The following is a 17667-nucleotide window of genomic DNA, read 5'->3' on the forward strand; positions in this document are numbered from 1 at the left end:
TTGACCTTAATTACAAGATACAGTACTTGGAAACTGTACCTGTAAACACACTCTATGTTCTGTACAAAAAACTGTTTAAAAGAAACTTGATAAGGTAGTTGCAGTCGTCAGTATTCTTGGCACAGCAGAAGTAGCTGTCCAGGTTTCTCAAAACCAGGATAAAGGCCAGGATAGAGTGCGCACATACACAAATCTTCATCTTAACCCTGCACTCACATGCACACTAAGATCCTGGTTCAGATCAGGTTTTCTTGATTTTCCCTGGATATTTGTTTTACTGTAAATATTGATTCATGGTAGGGTTGTCACAGATGTTTGTATTGCAATGTTCTGGTTTCTGTATTATGAATAGGGCTGTCAAATGATTAACATTTATTTTTAATCACGGTTAATCCCTAAATTTCAATAGTTTGTTGCAATAAACACATTTTTAAATGCATGTTTGAAATTCTATTAATTTAAAATTAAAAAATACAAACTGTTTCCCACCGCTGTGACTACAGGGAGGCACTGGGAGGTTTATCCACAGTGCGCCCAAAGGAACAAAATAGCATGTGATCAATCCCCAATTTAAAAAAATGCATGAATTTAAGACCTTACTTCATTGGGATTAACTAGTTATCATCCTCAAGAGTTTCAGCAGGCATTGGCTGGATGAAGGAAAAAAGTCTGTGTGGAGAGTTTTGGGTAATAACGGCAGTCACCTAACACCGATTCACTTTTAACAAGTGTCTAGAAATAGTCATTTAAATACAAGCCCATGCTGCTAATAGTCCACTCTTAGATGTTATTTCTCAAAACCAACTGGGTTCATTTGGGTTCTATTCATACTCTCAAGTTCCTGACCGGCTGTAAATGATGGCGATGGAGAAACAGAAGTCTTGGCAGGAAGTCCTTTATAGTAAACTGCTTCTACCTGACGCCCTTAAAAGTTTATTGATCCTAGAGAATAAAATGTAGCCAGCTGATTGGTTCAGAGATTGGTATAAACTGAGATACCATATCTTTTAAACACCTTATTCAGGTTTCTTATCATCATTAGCTGTTTTGACAGCATTATTATGGACTGCCTTCGATTGGCTTCAAAAGAGCGTGTCAGAAACCAGTGGATGATGTCACTGACACTACGTCCATGTTTTATACCGTCTGAGGTCAACAAATAGTCAGATGAATGAATTAACAACTGTGTGTAAAGAATAAACAATATCGGAGATGGTTTTGTCTACTTGAAGTATTTTATTTTTTTGACAACATTGCCAAGTCACAAGAATTAAATAAAAAAATATTTTTAGTCATAATAAAAACATACTATAAACAGGTGAATATGAAAAGCAAAATATTTACTGAAGGTATAGACACCATCATCTTCACCATCTTCATCTCCAGTGTAGGACTATGAGATGGACAGCAAGCTGAGGATGAGGGAGGGTTTGGGGGGGGGTAAAGGGGCAGCAGGGTGACGGCAGTGGAGTCTACGAGGACGATGGTGGAGGTGTTGTTGATTCCGACTTCCCACTTTCACTGTTCTCACTAAGTTGTCTCTTAAGAACCATTTCCCTGGCGAAGCAGGTCACCTGACCGTTGGCCACTGTGTAGGTGCTGTTCCTGCCATACAAAAAAGAACGTTAGTTAAACCAAAGATGGATTCAATTATTTGAAATGCCACGGTCAAATATTAAGACCCTCACCCTTGATTTTCAGATCCATTCTGCATGCCGGGCTGGCCCGGTTTTGCAAAGAAAAAAGAACTCCACCAGTTTCCAGAATCTCGTCTGGGAAGTCCTGGAATGAACAAAATGTATTTTAGAAGGGAGCTCAACTTTGGAAATGAGAGCACTTCAAAAATAAAACCTTGACCTTTTTTTTTTTTTTTTACCTGGGTGGTGTGGAATGATCTCTCCTGTGTACTCTGCACTGCCGCAGGAGCTGTTGCTGGAGGCGGACCCAAGACGCCCTGGAAAAAATAAAACAACTTTCTTTTAGTGAACACTCAAGATTATCTTATAAAAATACAAAACAGGGTTGAAAATAATAAACCCATGTACATCATTGACTGACTCACTTCTATAGTAATCATGGGTGGCAATGAGGGAGCCACTTGATGGAATTGCTGCCATTTTCTCCGACCTTAGAAGGAAAACCGCTCAAAGATGGAAAAACAAAACCTGAGAAAGAGACAGAAGGAAGGTACAATTAGTCTGAAAATATAATAATACAATTGCGGCCTTGTGTTTTTACCATCATTGGGCTGCAATGCTTCAGCCAGTGTAAGTACAAAGCTACTTATGTAGACGCACATCTGTAAACATGTCACTCATGGCTGAGTTCAGGGAAGCTTTTGCTGTGTGCCTCCCTGCCCTCTGTGTCTCTCCATTCCTGCAGGCTCTAACTGCAGAATGATAAATCAAGAGGCAGCTGCTTCCAAGAATCTGGTTTCCTATGACTCAAATAGCAATAAAGAACATACTACAACTTTAATTTAAAGACTCTCTTTCCAAAGTTTTCATTGGCAAAAAAACCCAATGTAAAATATATAAGAATAAATCTTTATCAGTTTTTCATGTATCTGAGACTCTTAAAAGTAGAACATCGGTCTGCAGCTTGAGAACCAGTTGAAGGCTGTAGAGCTTAACACCAGGTGAGCAGCAGATGGCTTTAGGGATTTCAAGGAGCAGACAAATAAGCGTCTAGATGAACAAAGTGCAGTCGCAAAAGAATGGTTCGAGGTCAACTTTAGAAATTAGGTAGGCTATGCTAACTGTATGCTTCTATACCTTAGTGCATAAGAAACTGCAGAGAAATGTAGTGAAAACAAGTAAAAAACAATGTGTTTTACTTTGCCTATAGACAAAATACAGATGTGGATATCAGTTGACTTGATGCATAAAATACCTTTGTATTTGAACTAATTGCCAAGTCAGTTATAGAATAAAATCTGTCTTCAAGTGAATGATATTTGGTAGGTCAAATTTACCCGATAAAACATTTAAATATTTCTTAAATTAAAGTATAAATTGAAGAAGTTAGACCTACCGTGAAGATTAGGATGTTAACACCGGTTGCGGTTGTAAGGTGCGGATGGCTGGAAGTAGAAGAGTTGCTGGTTGTTACAAATGTCCCATTTGTGGAAGATCTCTGTGTGCTGACCCTCTCGGTCAATGTTCTGCTGCTGGTACTGAGTCAGTAGAGCGGCCGGGCTTATATAGTCTGTCCTCGGCGCATGCTGCTGTGACAGGGGGCGGGGCCTGTTGCAGCTCGAATTACAGAACGTGCTGTTTGAAAATTTATTTCAAAACTATTTGAGCATGTGTGAGATTTTAAAGCAGCAGGTGTACTGCTTTATTTCATGTAGTGCAGATTTCATTGAAGGATGTCTAACAAACCCTGCAGCTTCAGCACGTCTGACTTGTTACTGACTCGTTATTTCTTCTAAGACATGAGCTAACTTTGGCTGCTGATTGTGATTAATCTCATATGTTTGTAGAACCAATAACATTAATTAAATATATGTGATTTAATTATATTGTTTTATGAAAAACATCTTGTTGTTTTTATTGTACCTTTCCAAAAGCTGTCGACCCACATTCAAGCTCAGGTGAGGCCTTATGTTAACAGTATTGTCCAACCTGTTTCTAATCATATCAAAGCTATAAAGAGATCAGGTTTGTTTGGTAAGTGGGACGCATGTGTTCCCTCGCACAGTAATGAAACAGCTTCTTTTCTTTGTGGGTCACCTGAAGAGAGCCGACACTAGCACTAAAGATTTGAGACCAAAAATTTTGTTTTCATGCTCCCGTACATCATTTTCAAGTTTCTGGATCTCTAGCTAAGCCTTCAACTTATTTTTTAAAAACCTGGATACTTGACCTTAATTAAAAGATACAGTACTTGGAAACTGTACCTGTAAACACTCTCTATATTCTGTACAAAAAACTGTTTAAAAGAAACTTGATAAGGTAGTTACAGTCGTCAGTATTCTTGGCACAGCAGAGTAGTAGCTGTCCAGGTTTCTCAAAACCAGGATAAAGGCCAGGATAGAGTGCGCACATACACAAATCTTCATCTTAACCCTGCACTCACATGCACACTAAGATCCTGGTTCAGATCAGGTTTTCTTGATTTTCCCTGGATATTTGTTTTACTGTAAATATTGATTCATGGTAGGGTTGTCACAGATGTTTGTATTGCAATGTTCTGGTTTCTGTATTATGAATAGGGCTGTCAAATGATTAACATTTATTTTTAATCACGGTTAATCCCTAAATTTCAATAGTTTATTGCAATAAACACATTTTTAAATGCATGTTTGAAATTCTATTAATTTAAAATTAAAAAATACAAACTGTTTCCCACCGCTGTGACTACAGGGAGGCACTGGGAGGTTTATCCACGGTGCGCCCAAAGGAACAAAATAGCATGTGATCAATCCCCAATTTTAAAAAAATGCATGAATTTAAGACCTTACTTCATTGGGATTAACTAGTTATCATCCTCGAGAGTTTCAGCAGGCATTGGCTGGATGAAGGAAAAAAGTCTGTGTGGAGAGTTTTGGGTAATAACGGCAGTCACCTAACACCTATTCACTTTTAACAAATGTCTAGAAATAGTCATTTAAATACAAGCCCATGCTGCTAATAGTCCACTCTTAGATGTTATTTCTCAAAACCAACTGGGTTTGTTTGGGTTCTATTCATACTCTCAAGTTCCTGACCGGCTGTAAATGATGGCGATGGAGAAACAGAAGTCTTGGCAGGAAGTCTTTTATAGTAAACTGCTTCTACCTGACGCCCTTAAAAGTTTATTGATCCTAGAGAATAAAATGTAGCCAGCTGATTGGTTCAGAGATTGGTATAAACTGAGATACCATATCTTTTAAACACCTTATTCAGGTTTCTTATCATCATTAGCTGTTTTGACAGCATTATTATGGACTGCCTTCGATTGGCTTCAAAAGAGCGTGTCAGAAACCAGTGGATGATGTCACTGACACCACGTCCATGTTTTATACCGTCTGAGGTCAACAAATAGTCAGATGAATGAATTAACAACTGTGTTTAAAGAATAAACAATATCGGAGATGGTTTTGTCTACTTGAAGTATTTTATTTTTTTGACAACATTGCCAAGTCACAAGAGTTAAATAAAAAAAATATTTTTTAAGTCATAATAAAAACATACTATAAACAGGTGAATATGAAAAGCAAAATATTTACTGAAGGTATAGACACCATCATCTTCACCATCTTCATCTCCAGTGTAGGACTATGAGATGGACAGCAAGCTGAGGATGAGGGAGGGTTTGGGGGGGGGTAAAGGGGCAGCAGGGTGACGGCAGTGGAGTCTACGAGGACGATGGTGGAGGTGTTGTTGATTCCGACTTCCCACTTTCACTGTTCTCACTAAGTTGTCTCTTAAGAACCATTTCCCTGGCGAAGCAGGTCACCTGACCGTTGGCCACTGTGTAGGTGCTGTTCCTGCCATACAAAAAAGAACGTTAGTTAAACCAAAGATTGATTCAATTATTTGAAATACCACAGTCAAATATTAAGACCCTCACCCTTGATTTTCAGATCCATTCTGCATGCCGGGCTGGCCCGGTTTTGCAAAGAAAAAAGAACTCAACCAGTTTCCAGAATCTCGTCTGGTAAGTCCTGGAATGAACAAAATGTATTTTAGAAGGGAGCTCAACTTTGGAAATGGGAGGATTTTCAAAATAAAACCTTGACTTTTTTTTTTTTTTTTTTACCTGGGTGGTGTGGAATGATCTCTCCTGTGTACTCTGCACTGCCGCAGGAGCTGTTGCTGGAGGCGGAGCTAAGACGCCCTGGAAAAAATAAAACAACTTTCTTTTAGTGAACACTCAAGATTATCTTATAAAAATACAAAACAGGGTTGAAAATAATAAACCCATGTACATCATTGACTGACTCACTTCTATAGTAATCATGGGTGGCAATGAGGGAGCCACTTGATGGAATTGCTGCCATTTTCTCCGACCTTAGAAGGAAAACCGCTCAAAGATGGAAAAACGAAACCTGAGAAAGAGACAGAAGGAAGGTACAATTAGTCTGGAAATATAATAATACAATTGCGGCCTTGTGTTTTTACCATCATTGGGCTGCAATGCTTCAGCCAGTGTAAGTACAAAGCTACTTATGTAGACGCACATCTGTAAACATGTCACTCATGGCTGAGTTCAGGGAAGCTTTTGCTGTGTGCCTCCCTGCCCTCTGTGTCTCTCCATTCCTGCAGGCTCTAACTGCTGAATGATAAATCAAGAGGCAGCTGCTTCCAACAATCTGGTTTCCTATGACTCAAATAGCAATAAAGAACATACTAGAACTTTAATTTAAAGACTCTCTTTCCAAAGTTTTCATTGGCAAAAAAACCCGATGTAAAATATATAAGAATAAATCTTTATCAGTTTTTCATGTATCTGAGACTCTTAAAAGTAGAACATCGGTCTGCAGCTTGAGAACCAGTTGAAGGCTGGAGAGCTTAACACCAGGTGAGCAGCAGATGGCTTTAGGGATTTCAAGGAGCAGACAAATAAGCGTCTAGATGAACAAAGTGCAGTCGCAAAAGAATGGTTCGAGGTCAACTTTAGAAATTAGGTAGGCTATGCTAACTGTATGCTTCTATACCTTAGTGCATAAGAAACTGCAGAGAAATGTAGTGAAAACAAGTAAAAAACAATGTGTTTTACTTAGCCTATAGACAAAATACAGATGTGGATATCAGTTGACTTGATGCATAAAATACCTTTGTATTTGAACTAATTGCCAAGTCAGTTATAGAATAAAATCTGTCTTCAAATGAATGATATTTGGTAGGTCAAATTTACCCTATAAAACATTTAAATACTTCTTAAATTAAAGTATAAATTGAAGAAGTTAGACCTACCGTGAAGTTTAGGATGTTAACACCGGTTGCGGTTGTAAGGTGCGGATGGCTGGAAGTAGAAGAGTTGCTGGTTGTTACAAATGTCCCATTTGTGGAAGATCTCTGTGTGCTGACCCTCTCGGTCAATGTTCTGCTGCTGGTACTGAGTCAGTAGAGCGGCCGGGCTTATATAGTCTGTCCTCGGCGCGTGCTGCTGTGACAGGGGGCGGGGCCTGTTGCAGCTCGAATTACAGAACGTGCTGTTTGAAAATTTATTTCAAAACTATTTGAGCATGTGTGAGATTTTAAAGCAGCAGGTGTACTGCTTTATTTCATGTAGTGCAGATTTCATTGAAGGATGTCTAACAAACCCTGCAGCTCCATCACGTCTGACTTGTTACTGACTCGTTATTTCTTCTAAGACATGAGCTAACTTTGGCTGCTGATTGTGCTTAATCTCATATGTTTGTAGAACCAATAACATTAATTAAATATATGTGATTTAATTATATTGTTTTATGAAAAACATCTTGTTGTTTTTATTGTACCTTTCCAAAAGCTGTCGACCCACATTCAAGCTCAGGTGAGGCCTTATGTTAACAGTATTGTCCAACCTGTTTCTAATCATATCAAAGCTATAAAGAGATCAGGTTTGTTTGGTAAGTGGGACGCATGTGTTCCTTCGCACAGTAATGAAACAGCTTCTTTTCTTTGTGGATCACCTGAAGAGAGCCGACACTAGCACTAAAGATTTGAGACCAAAAATTTTGTTTTCATGCTCCCGTACATCATTTTCAAGTTTCTGGATCTCTAGCTAAGCCTTCAACTTATTTTTTAAAAACCTGGATACTTGACCTTAATTACAAGATACAGTACTTGGAAACTGTACCTGTAAACACACTCTATGTTCTGTACAAAAAACTGTTTAAAAGAAACTTGATAAGGTAGTTGCAGTCGTCAGTATTCTTGGCACAGCAGAGTAGTAGCTGTCCAGGTTTCTCAAAACCAGGATAAAGGCCAGGATAGAGTGCGCACATACACAAATCTTCATCTTAACCCTGCACTCACATGCACACTAAGATCTTGGTTCAGATCAGGTTTTCTTGATTTTCCCTGGATATTTGTTTTACTGTAAATATTGATTCATGGTAGGGTTGTCACAGATGTTTGTATTGCAATGTTCTGGTTTCTGTATTATGAATAGGGCTGTCAAATGATTAACATTTATTTTTAATCACGGTTAATCCCTAAATTTCAATAGTTTATTGCAATAAACACATTTTTAAATGCATGTTTGAAATTCTATTAATTTAAAATTAAAAAATACAAACTGTTTCCCACCGCTGTGACTACAGGGAGGCACTGGGAGGTTTATCCACGGTGCGCCCAAAGGAACAAAATAGCATGTGATCAATCCCCAATTTTAAAAAAATGCATGAATTTAAGACCTTACTTCATTGGGATTAACTAGTTATCATCCTCGAGAGTTTCAGCAGGCATTGGCTGGATGAAGGAAAAAAGTCTGTGTGGAGAGTTTTGGGTAATAACGGCAGTCACCTAACACCTATTCACTTTTAACAAATGTCTAGAAATAGTCATTTAAATACAAGCCCATGCTGCTAATAGTCCACTCTTAGATGTTATTTCTCAAAACCAACTGGGTTTGTTTGGGTTCTATTCATACTCTCAAGTTCCTGACCGGCTGTAAATGATGGCAATGGAGAAACAGAAGTCTTGGCAGGAAGTCCTTTATAGTAAACTGCTTCTACCTGACGCCCTTAAAAGTTTATTGATCCTAGAGAATAAAATGTAGCTAGCTGATTGGTTCAGAGATTGGTATAAACTGAGATACCATATCTTTTAAACACCTTATTCAGGTTTCTTATCATCATTAACTGTTTTGACAGCATTATTATGGACTGCCTTCGATTGGCTTCAAAAGAGCGTGTCAGAAACCAGTGGGTGATGTCACTGACACCACGTCCATGTTTTATACCGTCTGAGGTCAACAAATAGTCAGATGAATTAATTAACAACTGTGTGTAAAGAATAAACAATATCAGAGATGGTTTTGTCGACTTGAAGTATTTTATTTTTTTGACAACATTGCCAAGTCACAAGAATTAAATAAAAAAATATTTTTTACATTCTTTTTTGTTGTTGAACTTTTGGTCATAATAAAAACATACTATAAACAGGTGAATATGAAAAGCAAAAATATTTACTGAAGGTATAGACACCATCATCTTCACCATCTTCATCTCCAGTGTAGGACTATGAGATGGACAGCAAGCTGAGGATGAGGGAGGGTTTGGGGGGGGGTAAAGGGGCAGCAGGGTGACGGCAGTGGAGTCTACGAGGACGATGGTGGAGGTGTTGTTGATTCCGACTTCCCACTTTCACTGTTCTCACTAAGTTGTCTCTTAAGAACCATTTCCCTGGCGAAGCAGGTCACCTGACCGTTGGCCACTGTGTAGGTGCTGTTCCTGCCATACAAAAAAGAACGTTAGTTAAACCAAAGATTGATTCAGTTATTTGAAATACCACAGTCAAATATTAAGACCCTCACTTTTGATTTTCAGATCCATTCTGCATGCCGGGCTGGCCCGGTTTTGCAAAGAAAAAAGAACTCCACCAGTTTCCAGAATCTTGTCTGGGAAGTCCTGGAATGAACAAAATGTATTTTAGAATGGAGCTCAACTTTGGAAATGGGAGGATTTTCAAAATAAAACCTTGACCTTTTTTTCTTTTTTTTTTTTTACCTGGGTGGTGTGGAATGATCTCTCCTGTGTACTCTGCACTGCCACAGGAGCTGTTGCTGGAGGCGGACCCAAGACGCCCTGGAAAAAATAAAACAACTTTCTTTTAGTGAACACTCAAGATTATCTTATAAAAATACAAAACAGGGTTGAAAATAATAAACCCATGTACATCATTGACTGACTCACTCCTATAGTAATCATGGGTGGCAATGAGGGAGCCACTTGATGGAATTGCTGCCATTTTCTCCGACCTTAGAAGGAAAACCGCTCAAAGATGGAAAAACGAAACCTGAGAAAGAGACAGAAGGAAGGTACAATTAGTCTGGAAATATAATAATACAATTGCGGCCTTGTGTTTTTACCATCATTGGGCTGCAATGCTTCAGCCAGTGTAAGTACAAAGCTACTTATGTAGACGCACATCTGTAAACATGTCACTCATGGCTGAGTTCAGGGAAGCTTTTGCTGTGTGCCTCCCTGCCCTCTGTGTCTCTCCATTCCTGCAGGCTCTAACTGCAGAACGATAAATCAAGAGGCAGCTGCTTCCAAGAATCTGGTTTCCCGTGACTCAAATAGCAAGAGAGAGCATGTTGAAGCATGTCCACTCCACATGTCAAGGTACACTTATATGTCTTAGTGCATGAGCTTGCTGCGTGACTGAGCACTTTGCCAGTGTTTCACAATAAAGAACATACTACAACTTTAATTTAAAGAATCTCTTACCAAAGTTTTTATTGGCAAAAAAAACAAAACAATGTAAAATATATAAGAATAAATCTTTATCAGTTTTTCATGTATCTGAGACTCTTAAAAGTAGAACATCGGTCTGCAGCTTGAGAACCAGTTGAAGGCTGTAGAGCTTAACACCAGGTGAGCAGCAGATGGCTTTAGGGATTTCAAGGAGCAGACAAATAAGCGTCTAGATGAACAAAGTGCAGTCGCAAAAACACACCTCTTATAGAATGGTTCGAGGTCAACTTTACCGAGAAATTAGGTAGGCTATGCGAACTGTATGCTTCTATACTGAAGTGCATAAGAAACTGCAGAGATAAGTAGTGAAAACAAGTAAAACAAATTTGTTTTTCTTAGCCTATAGACAAAATACAGATGTGGATATCAGTTGACTTGTTGCATAAAATACCTTTGTATTTGAACTAATTGCCAAGTCAGTTATAGTATAAAATCTGTCTTCAAATGAATGATATTTGGTAGGTCAAATTTACCCTATAAAACATTTAAATACTTCTTAAATTAAAGTATAAATTGAAGAAGTTAGACCTACCGTGAAGTTTAGGATGTTAACACCGGTTGGCTGGAAGTAGAAGAGGTGCTGATTGTTACAAGTGTCCCATTTGTGGAAGATCTCTGTGTGCTGACCCTCTCGGTCAATGTTCTGCTGCTGGTACTGAGTCAGAAGAGCTGCCGGGCTTATATAGTCTGTCCTCGGCGCGTGCTGCTGGGACAGGGGGCGGGGCCTGTTGCAGCTCGAGTTACAGAACGTGCTGTTGTTCAGTTCTTGGTGTGTTAGGTAGACTGTGTGTGTCAGGGCCTTCAGGTGGTTATATCAGGAACTCGTGGACACCTAACAACAGGAGGTTGCTGAGAGGCTTTAGGTAACCCGGTGATGTCAGAGGCTGATAGGCTGCTAGCGTTAACATGAACACACACTTTAACACTTTAACATAGGATGTTTGTGTGTCTGCACGACAAGATCAATGAAAAGCAATGAGGATGTGCATGTACACATAGGACACCTAGTATTAGCAGACTACTGTTTTCGGTTATGCAGCTTATTTAAAATTCTCCCATGAAAAAAAGTTAACCTACTTAATCAAATAAACTTGCTGAATTTGAGACACTCATACGTGCTTTATTGAAAAATAAAAGACACAGAAGTTGAGGCATAGATCCCTGGTGGTCTAGTGGTTAGGATTCGGCGCTCTCACCGCCGCGGCCCGGGTTCGATTCCCGGTCAGGGAACTACGTTTTTCCTCTCCTATTACATCACCTCTCTAAATGGGAATCCAGGCGAAAATGCAGAACGTGTAAAACACATTGTAAAACTCAATTTAAATAATGTGGATTGCAAGTGGTCTGCTCCAAACAAAGTCACATTTATATGTAACACATTAAATATATCTGCCTCAATATGTGCATGCATGTACTGTTTTTTTTTTTGTACTTTCTTTTAAAATGTTACTTACGATTACCTTTACAGAGCTACTTCACTATTACCCTTTTTAATTTTATATTCTACTTTATTATTCTAGATTCATTTTGTGTTTTCCTTTTTAAACCATACTATGTTGAGAAGGCTAAAACTGCATTTATCCTACAATACAATGTTGCAATCACATTTGACCTTAATACAGTTTTGATTACATTATTGTTTCTCTTGAGGCCGTGTCTTTTCTGGGGTACGGATTCCGCTTTTGATTTCACTTAAACGGATTTGCTGCTGTATTAGGGACACCTGCATCTAGTTTCCACAATACAACACAAGCCTGTTAAAACTTTTGAAGCCTGTTGCGCCACCCAAAGGCTTGACATAAAATAAGGCAACAACTGACTAACACAAGTTAATCTAATTAAGTGACCATTAATGACAATAAAAATACCATTCAATTGACTTTAATTGAAAAATGTCACAGTACAAAAATACTTAATTTAATGATCTTTTCTACTGTTTATGTCAGAATTAATATTAATGAACGAATACTGTAAGTAATTCAGCTTATTTGAGTAGTTAGGTTCAGGTATGTCAAAATAAATATGTTTTAAGTTACATTTATCCAACAATGTATTCACATATTAAAAGACTATTTTTACATTGAAGTCAACAAAGGTTAGCCAGAGTAACTGCATACTTTCTACGAGTTGTCTTGTATTGATGCAAAGGTCAGAAATATCAACGGACAGTTCCAAAGGACATGGTAGCATATGTTATTCATCCATTGCAACTTGCTCCGAGGGTCCATCTCATGTGCTGTGGCGTGAGAATCTTCTTTCAAACCCAGCAGTGTCTCCATTAGTTGTCGAATTGCCCGTCACCTTGTCCTGTTTCGATTCACATATGAAACAGGTCATCAATTCTCACAAACAGAGACAGAACACCACATGCTGGATTTGTCCGCAGACTCACCTTCACATTGCCAACCATTTCCTCGAATGACTTGAATGTGTTGGAGTGTCTACAGAAAGATGAGCAGAGAGTTACACATTTTATTTCATTTCATTTTACCTTTATTTATTCTCGAGAAATTATTTACAGGGATGTCGAGAGTACAACTAAAACCAATAGATGACAAAAACAGGAAGACAAAATACATAGATTATAAAACCAGAAGAATAAGCCAGCATAGCAGGCAACTACAGTTAGACACATTTACACTACACTCACAGTGATTTGTGGTCAGGTTTTTAAATTGACCCATAGTAACCATTGCATTGAGCCTTAATGTGTTTTGTAATGTGTTCCAGGTTTATGCAGCACAAAAGGTAAAGGCTGTTTTCCCAATGTTAGTGTCTACTCGTGGGACCCTCATTAGCCAGTCACTTGATCTAGTCTGATACTGATTATCAGCCAAGATTAATACAGCATGTTTTTATACAACACACAAATACAACGGTAAGAAGTACAGGAACACAAGATTTACCTCATAGCTGGCACACTGATGGTGTGGCTCAGGGTGCTGCGTAAGACACAGAAAGAAGGGATATGAGCATTGAAAGAAACAGGTAGGGTTTGGAAACAAAAACGTTATTCTGATCAGTAAAGCTCGATAAAAAGTATTTGATTTATTTTAAATATTCTGACATCTTTTTTTAAAGCGCTGCTTTAATCACAACTTTCCATTTTGACTAGTGTGTCACTTTTGTTGTTGATGAGATTTTTGTATTTAAGTGTTAAAATAATCAAAGTCAGCTTTACTGAACAAGTTTGTAAAATATTTTCTTTTGCACTCAGTACAGAGCCATACTGGATAAGCAAAACAGACTCAAAAGGGAATAAACAACAAATCTTAAGAGTTACAACAATTATGTGCAGTCTTGGTTAAGGTAAACTAAATATTTAAAATCATTTAATCAAGTGATCAGCAAATATTTCTCATATTTTCTTTATTAATCAACTGTTAAAGTTGTTGGCAAAAATTTGTAATTCAATATTTAAGTTGGGTCATTCAGAAAATATTTTTGTATGACCCAACTTAAATACACACACACACACACACACACACACACACACACAGGGGCTTATTCAGCACCCTCTTCTGTTCATTCAGTGTCCCTGCTCAAAGATCTTACCGTGGTGGGCTCGGGAGAGGCAGAGCTCTGTTGAGATAAAGAAAGACACATAGATGACGTCACACAGTCGTGTTTACAAACGGTGGAGAACAACAGACTTATCAGATACTGCCGCCGACTTCCAGCTGTAATAGTGTGATAGGATTATGTTTGCTTACTGCCTAAACAAATACGTAACACAGGACGCCTTCGAACTTGAAGCAGTTCTCTGACAACATTTTATTTCTATAGAAGAATGAATTGTAAAAAGGTTGTTTTGACCTCTTTCACAGAGAATCCACAGTGGAAAGTAAATACGTTTGGTGCCAGAATACTGACTATTTATTTTACCTTAAAATTAAGTTTTGCCTCAACAAAAAACTTGGGGGAAGAATGAACATTTTGAATTAAAAAATTAAATTTAAAGAAATTTAAAGAAAATAAAATTGGGACAAAAGTTCAACAGAAAATAAATAAAAAAGTTGTTAATTGGTTTTGATATGATTTGTTTGGCTATTGTTGCGTTTAAATGTTTATTTTCAATAATTTTTCTTCCCTGTTCGAGTTACAGTGATTTATTTTTTGCTTTCATTTTTTGTTATGACAAATTAATTGACATTTCTTTGCCAAACCGTTTTGTGTACCTCATTTCTGCAAGTCGCCTTGTGATGACCATGCCCATGTTGGACAGTGCAGAAGATGTCACATGGCCTGCATGTGAGAGACCGTCCCATGTCCTCACATATCTGCAGGTTAAAAAAAAAAACATTACAAGGCAGAAACTGAGAGAAGGAAAGCAACAACACATTTACAGTTCACGCTCATAACTAGGATATATCATACAGAGAGCACAAAGTATGACATTTCTCACAATCACAACAGAAATGAAACCGTAAACAATGAGCCCATATACAGTATTGGTTATGGTCCATCTGTCTTTCAGAGCAGTGCTTCAGGCTGGCTCTGATGTTGCCTAGTAATACTACTGCTCCCCGTGCTAAGTCAGGTTGTAAGGCTATTAACAGGGCATAGATCCTATTTGACCTGCAAAATCCCATCACTTGTTTCTTTATAGATCCTTTTTTAACATGTGAGCAGACGACAAAAACTTGGGAAACATAAAGATCAGCACTCACGCGTTAGAGTGGCTGATGTCATCCAAAGTGGCCGAGGCTGTCAGGTATCTGAAACAACGGCAGAACATAAACAACTTGGCAGATTATTACCCAGACTTAAAACAGACCACAACAGCCATTAGTAATTAGTGTGCTTTCCATGGTTATGTAACCGTGTCACACTAAGACAATGCGTGGCGAATGTCCTGCCAGCAGGGTTTCTTAAATCAGATAAGACAGTGGGAGAGCATAGTGGAGTTTTAACCACACGACTAGGCCTTAGTTGCCACTTTATTTAGCAATAATAAAATATCACAGTGAAAGCTACCAGTCTAGAAATTCAACTTACGGGGCTGAGGTCTGGACGTCTTGCCAGCCTTTGGACAAGTTCTGTTTGATGTTACTGAGGGGACCCATGCCCAGCTGCCTCCTAATGTCTGCTGCATATTTTTCTTTGGCAAAAAGTACCTGCCGCAAGGTCTGAATTTCCTCCTCCATCTGAAGGGACAAAAAAACAAAAGATTAATTCGATATAAATGACGCAGTGACCAGATGCTGTGCAACACCTTGGTTGTTTTTTTTAATTATTATTATTTTTGGAACACATTTTGATTTAAATATATTTTTAAAAAACAATTACATCACCTTTGTAAGTTCAATCTGTAGATTGTCTATGTCCTCCTCGGTGAGATCTGAGGGCGATAATCCATTTTCTGTTATCCTTGTGGGGAAGTTCATGGATGAAGAAGTCGCACCATAACCTAACAGCGATGAATGGGCAAATAAAAACTTGACACAGATACTGAGAGTTACATATTTTATAAGTGAATATGCATAAGAAGGTATTAATAAAACATAATATACTATCAGATAACAGTTTTACAATATAATTTTTACATTTTAGATTAGTTTAGGACTCAAGTATTCCCACAATAACTCTTATCGGAAAATACATAGAAAAGTAAAATATGCAACTTTTATAAAGGCTTATGGTTTTCTCATGAGTTCAAAGTTCCTGTAGTTACATTTTTAAATCTACTACAAAGAGTCGGAGCTGTCCTCGGTGCTGAACTGTAGGAGGCTAACCACAGCTAGCTGACGTTAGCTCTACCTGTTGCTTGTGAGGCCACCATTAGCCATCTCAGACAGCAGCACAAACACAAAACAAACACTTTACCTGCCGACTGAAAATGCACGTGTAAAAAAAAACGGGGTGTGACAACTTTAACAATATTATGAGTTTTTTTTTGTTGTAAGGTCTTACCTGTTCGGTTCATCGCTGACATTTTAAAGCCGGAGTGTTTATACCTGCTAACCAGTTTAGCAGCCTCTCGTCCCCATCAGCTGCTCAACCATTATATACAGACTGAGAGCTCAACAACGAGGAGGAGGAAGGATCTAATAGGATCAATGAGGTCGTTTACACACACACACACACACACACACACACACACACACACACACACACACACACACACCAACTATATAAAGTATAGTACAAAGCTGTTATCATAAGTGTATAAATAACAAATATATTAAAATAACTTAATTGTGGAGAAGGGTGGGTTATGGGAGGATTTGTTTCAGGTTGTTTTTTTTTTTGTTTGTTTGTTTTTTTCTCTACATTTTTTGTTTTTATGATTATTACTTAAAACAATAATAGCAATCGTTACAATTAGATATATTACAAGTGAATAGACACTGGATTTGTGTGTTATTTCTCTTGTTTCTTCTCAATCATTACTTTGCATACGTACTATTATTGTAATTATTGTTACTACAATTATTGATGCTGTTGTTAACAGTATTATTATAAATATAGTTGTAATATACTTATATTATAACTTTATAGAATTGCATAATTGATATAGGAGTATATTAGAAGTACACTTGCTAAATTTATTTAAGTATATACATCTAGATTTTCTCTGGTTATTCGTGTATTATTATTATTTATTTATGTGTTTTGTGTCTGTTTGAAACACACCACAAAAAGGTTCATATTGACAGTGGATTTGCTTGTAAAGTTTATGTTTTCCTAATAAACAAATCTTTAAAAAAAAAAAAAATAACGTAATTGTATTATCTATTGTATTAAGTAAAGGTAATCATAAGTATGGTGGCTGGGAAGTGAAAACCAAAATAAAATATTGTAGTATTAACTGTAGTCACCTTTCACATGTTGAGAGGAGTACAATTAGAAGAAAATAAAAGTGGATGTTTTTCATGTGAACATATTCTCATCAATCCCTCCTATGATAAGTTTGTAAAATTGTCTCCATCTGCAGGTGAAGTGAGGCATAACAATTCATGGTGTCACACTCATCAGTAAAGAAAGGGGTACACAGACTTTAATCACGTGTGTGTTGAGATGTCATGTCTGCCTTGATTCCCTGAGCTCAATTAGGAGCAACAAGAAACACCTGTGCTGGCTGCAGCAAGCAGCCACAGGTGAATGAGATCCCCACATCAGGTCTCCCATAAAGGGAAGGGGAGTTCGTTTGCTCAGACTTGTTCCACCTTTCTTTGTCGAGTGTGTTCATATGTGAGTTGTTGTTTGCGTAAGTTAGTTTAGTGATTATGTTTGTTTGTGATCCATATAGGCAGACTTGATTTATTGTTTCA

At 37.8% G+C, this 17667-nt stretch overlaps 2 protein-coding genes and 1 non-coding gene across 8 annotated transcripts; 1 reads left to right on the top strand and 2 right to left on the bottom strand.

Moving 5' to 3' along the window:
- Positions 1-1283: 1283 nt before the first annotated feature.
- On the bottom strand, positions 1284-11082 carry LOC109986707 (pancreatic progenitor cell differentiation and proliferation factor A). 5 transcript variants are annotated; one of them, XM_065961614.1, is made up of 5 exons: positions 10926-11081; positions 2063-2165; positions 1877-1954; positions 1689-1782; positions 1284-1605 (listed from the first exon to the last, which is right to left on the bottom strand). In XM_065961614.1, the coding sequence occupies exons 2-5, from the start codon at positions 2115-2117 to the stop codon at positions 1473-1475; spliced, it is 360 nt and encodes a 119-aa protein (XP_065817686.1). In that variant the 5' UTR covers positions 2118-2165; positions 10926-11081; the 3' UTR covers positions 1284-1472. The 5 variants fall into 5 exon arrangements, with proteins under 5 accessions (XP_065817686.1, XP_065817685.1, XP_065817687.1 ...); XM_065961613.1 differs by lacking the exon at positions 10926-11081 and adding an exon at positions 3034-3189; XM_065961615.1 differs by lacking the exons at positions 1284-1605; positions 1689-1782; positions 1877-1954; positions 2063-2165 and adding exons at positions 5082-5473; positions 5557-5650; positions 5746-5823; positions 5932-6034 and having other exon boundaries at positions 10926-11063.
- A 469-nt stretch (positions 11083-11551) lies between these two features.
- On the top strand, positions 11552-11623 carry trnae-cuc (transfer RNA glutamic acid (anticodon CUC)). Its single transcript has one exon. It is a non-coding gene; the product is annotated as a tRNA-Glu (tRNA).
- A 635-nt stretch (positions 11624-12258) lies between these two features.
- LOC109986959 (tumor protein D54) lies at positions 12259-16464 on the bottom strand. Of its 2 annotated transcripts, none has more exons than XM_020637846.3 (9): positions 16307-16464; positions 15688-15803; positions 15392-15540; positions 15064-15111; positions 14572-14673; positions 13949-13975; positions 13300-13335; positions 12786-12834; positions 12259-12700 (listed from the first exon to the last, which is right to left on the bottom strand). In XM_020637846.3, the coding sequence occupies exons 1-9, from the start codon at positions 16326-16328 to the stop codon at positions 12623-12625; spliced, it is 627 nt and encodes a 208-aa protein (XP_020493502.1). In that variant the 5' UTR covers positions 16329-16464; the 3' UTR covers positions 12259-12622. The 2 variants fall into 2 exon arrangements, with proteins under 2 accessions (XP_020493502.1, XP_020493510.1); XM_020637854.3 differs by having other exon boundaries at positions 15688-15831; positions 16307-16418.
- Between the last annotated feature and the right edge of the window lie 1203 nt (positions 16465-17667).

The sequence above is a fragment of the Labrus bergylta genome, chromosome 12 (assembly GCF_963930695.1).
Source record: "Labrus bergylta chromosome 12, fLabBer1.1, whole genome shotgun sequence".
NCBI lineage: Eukaryota > Metazoa > Chordata > Actinopteri > Labriformes > Labridae > Labrus > Labrus bergylta.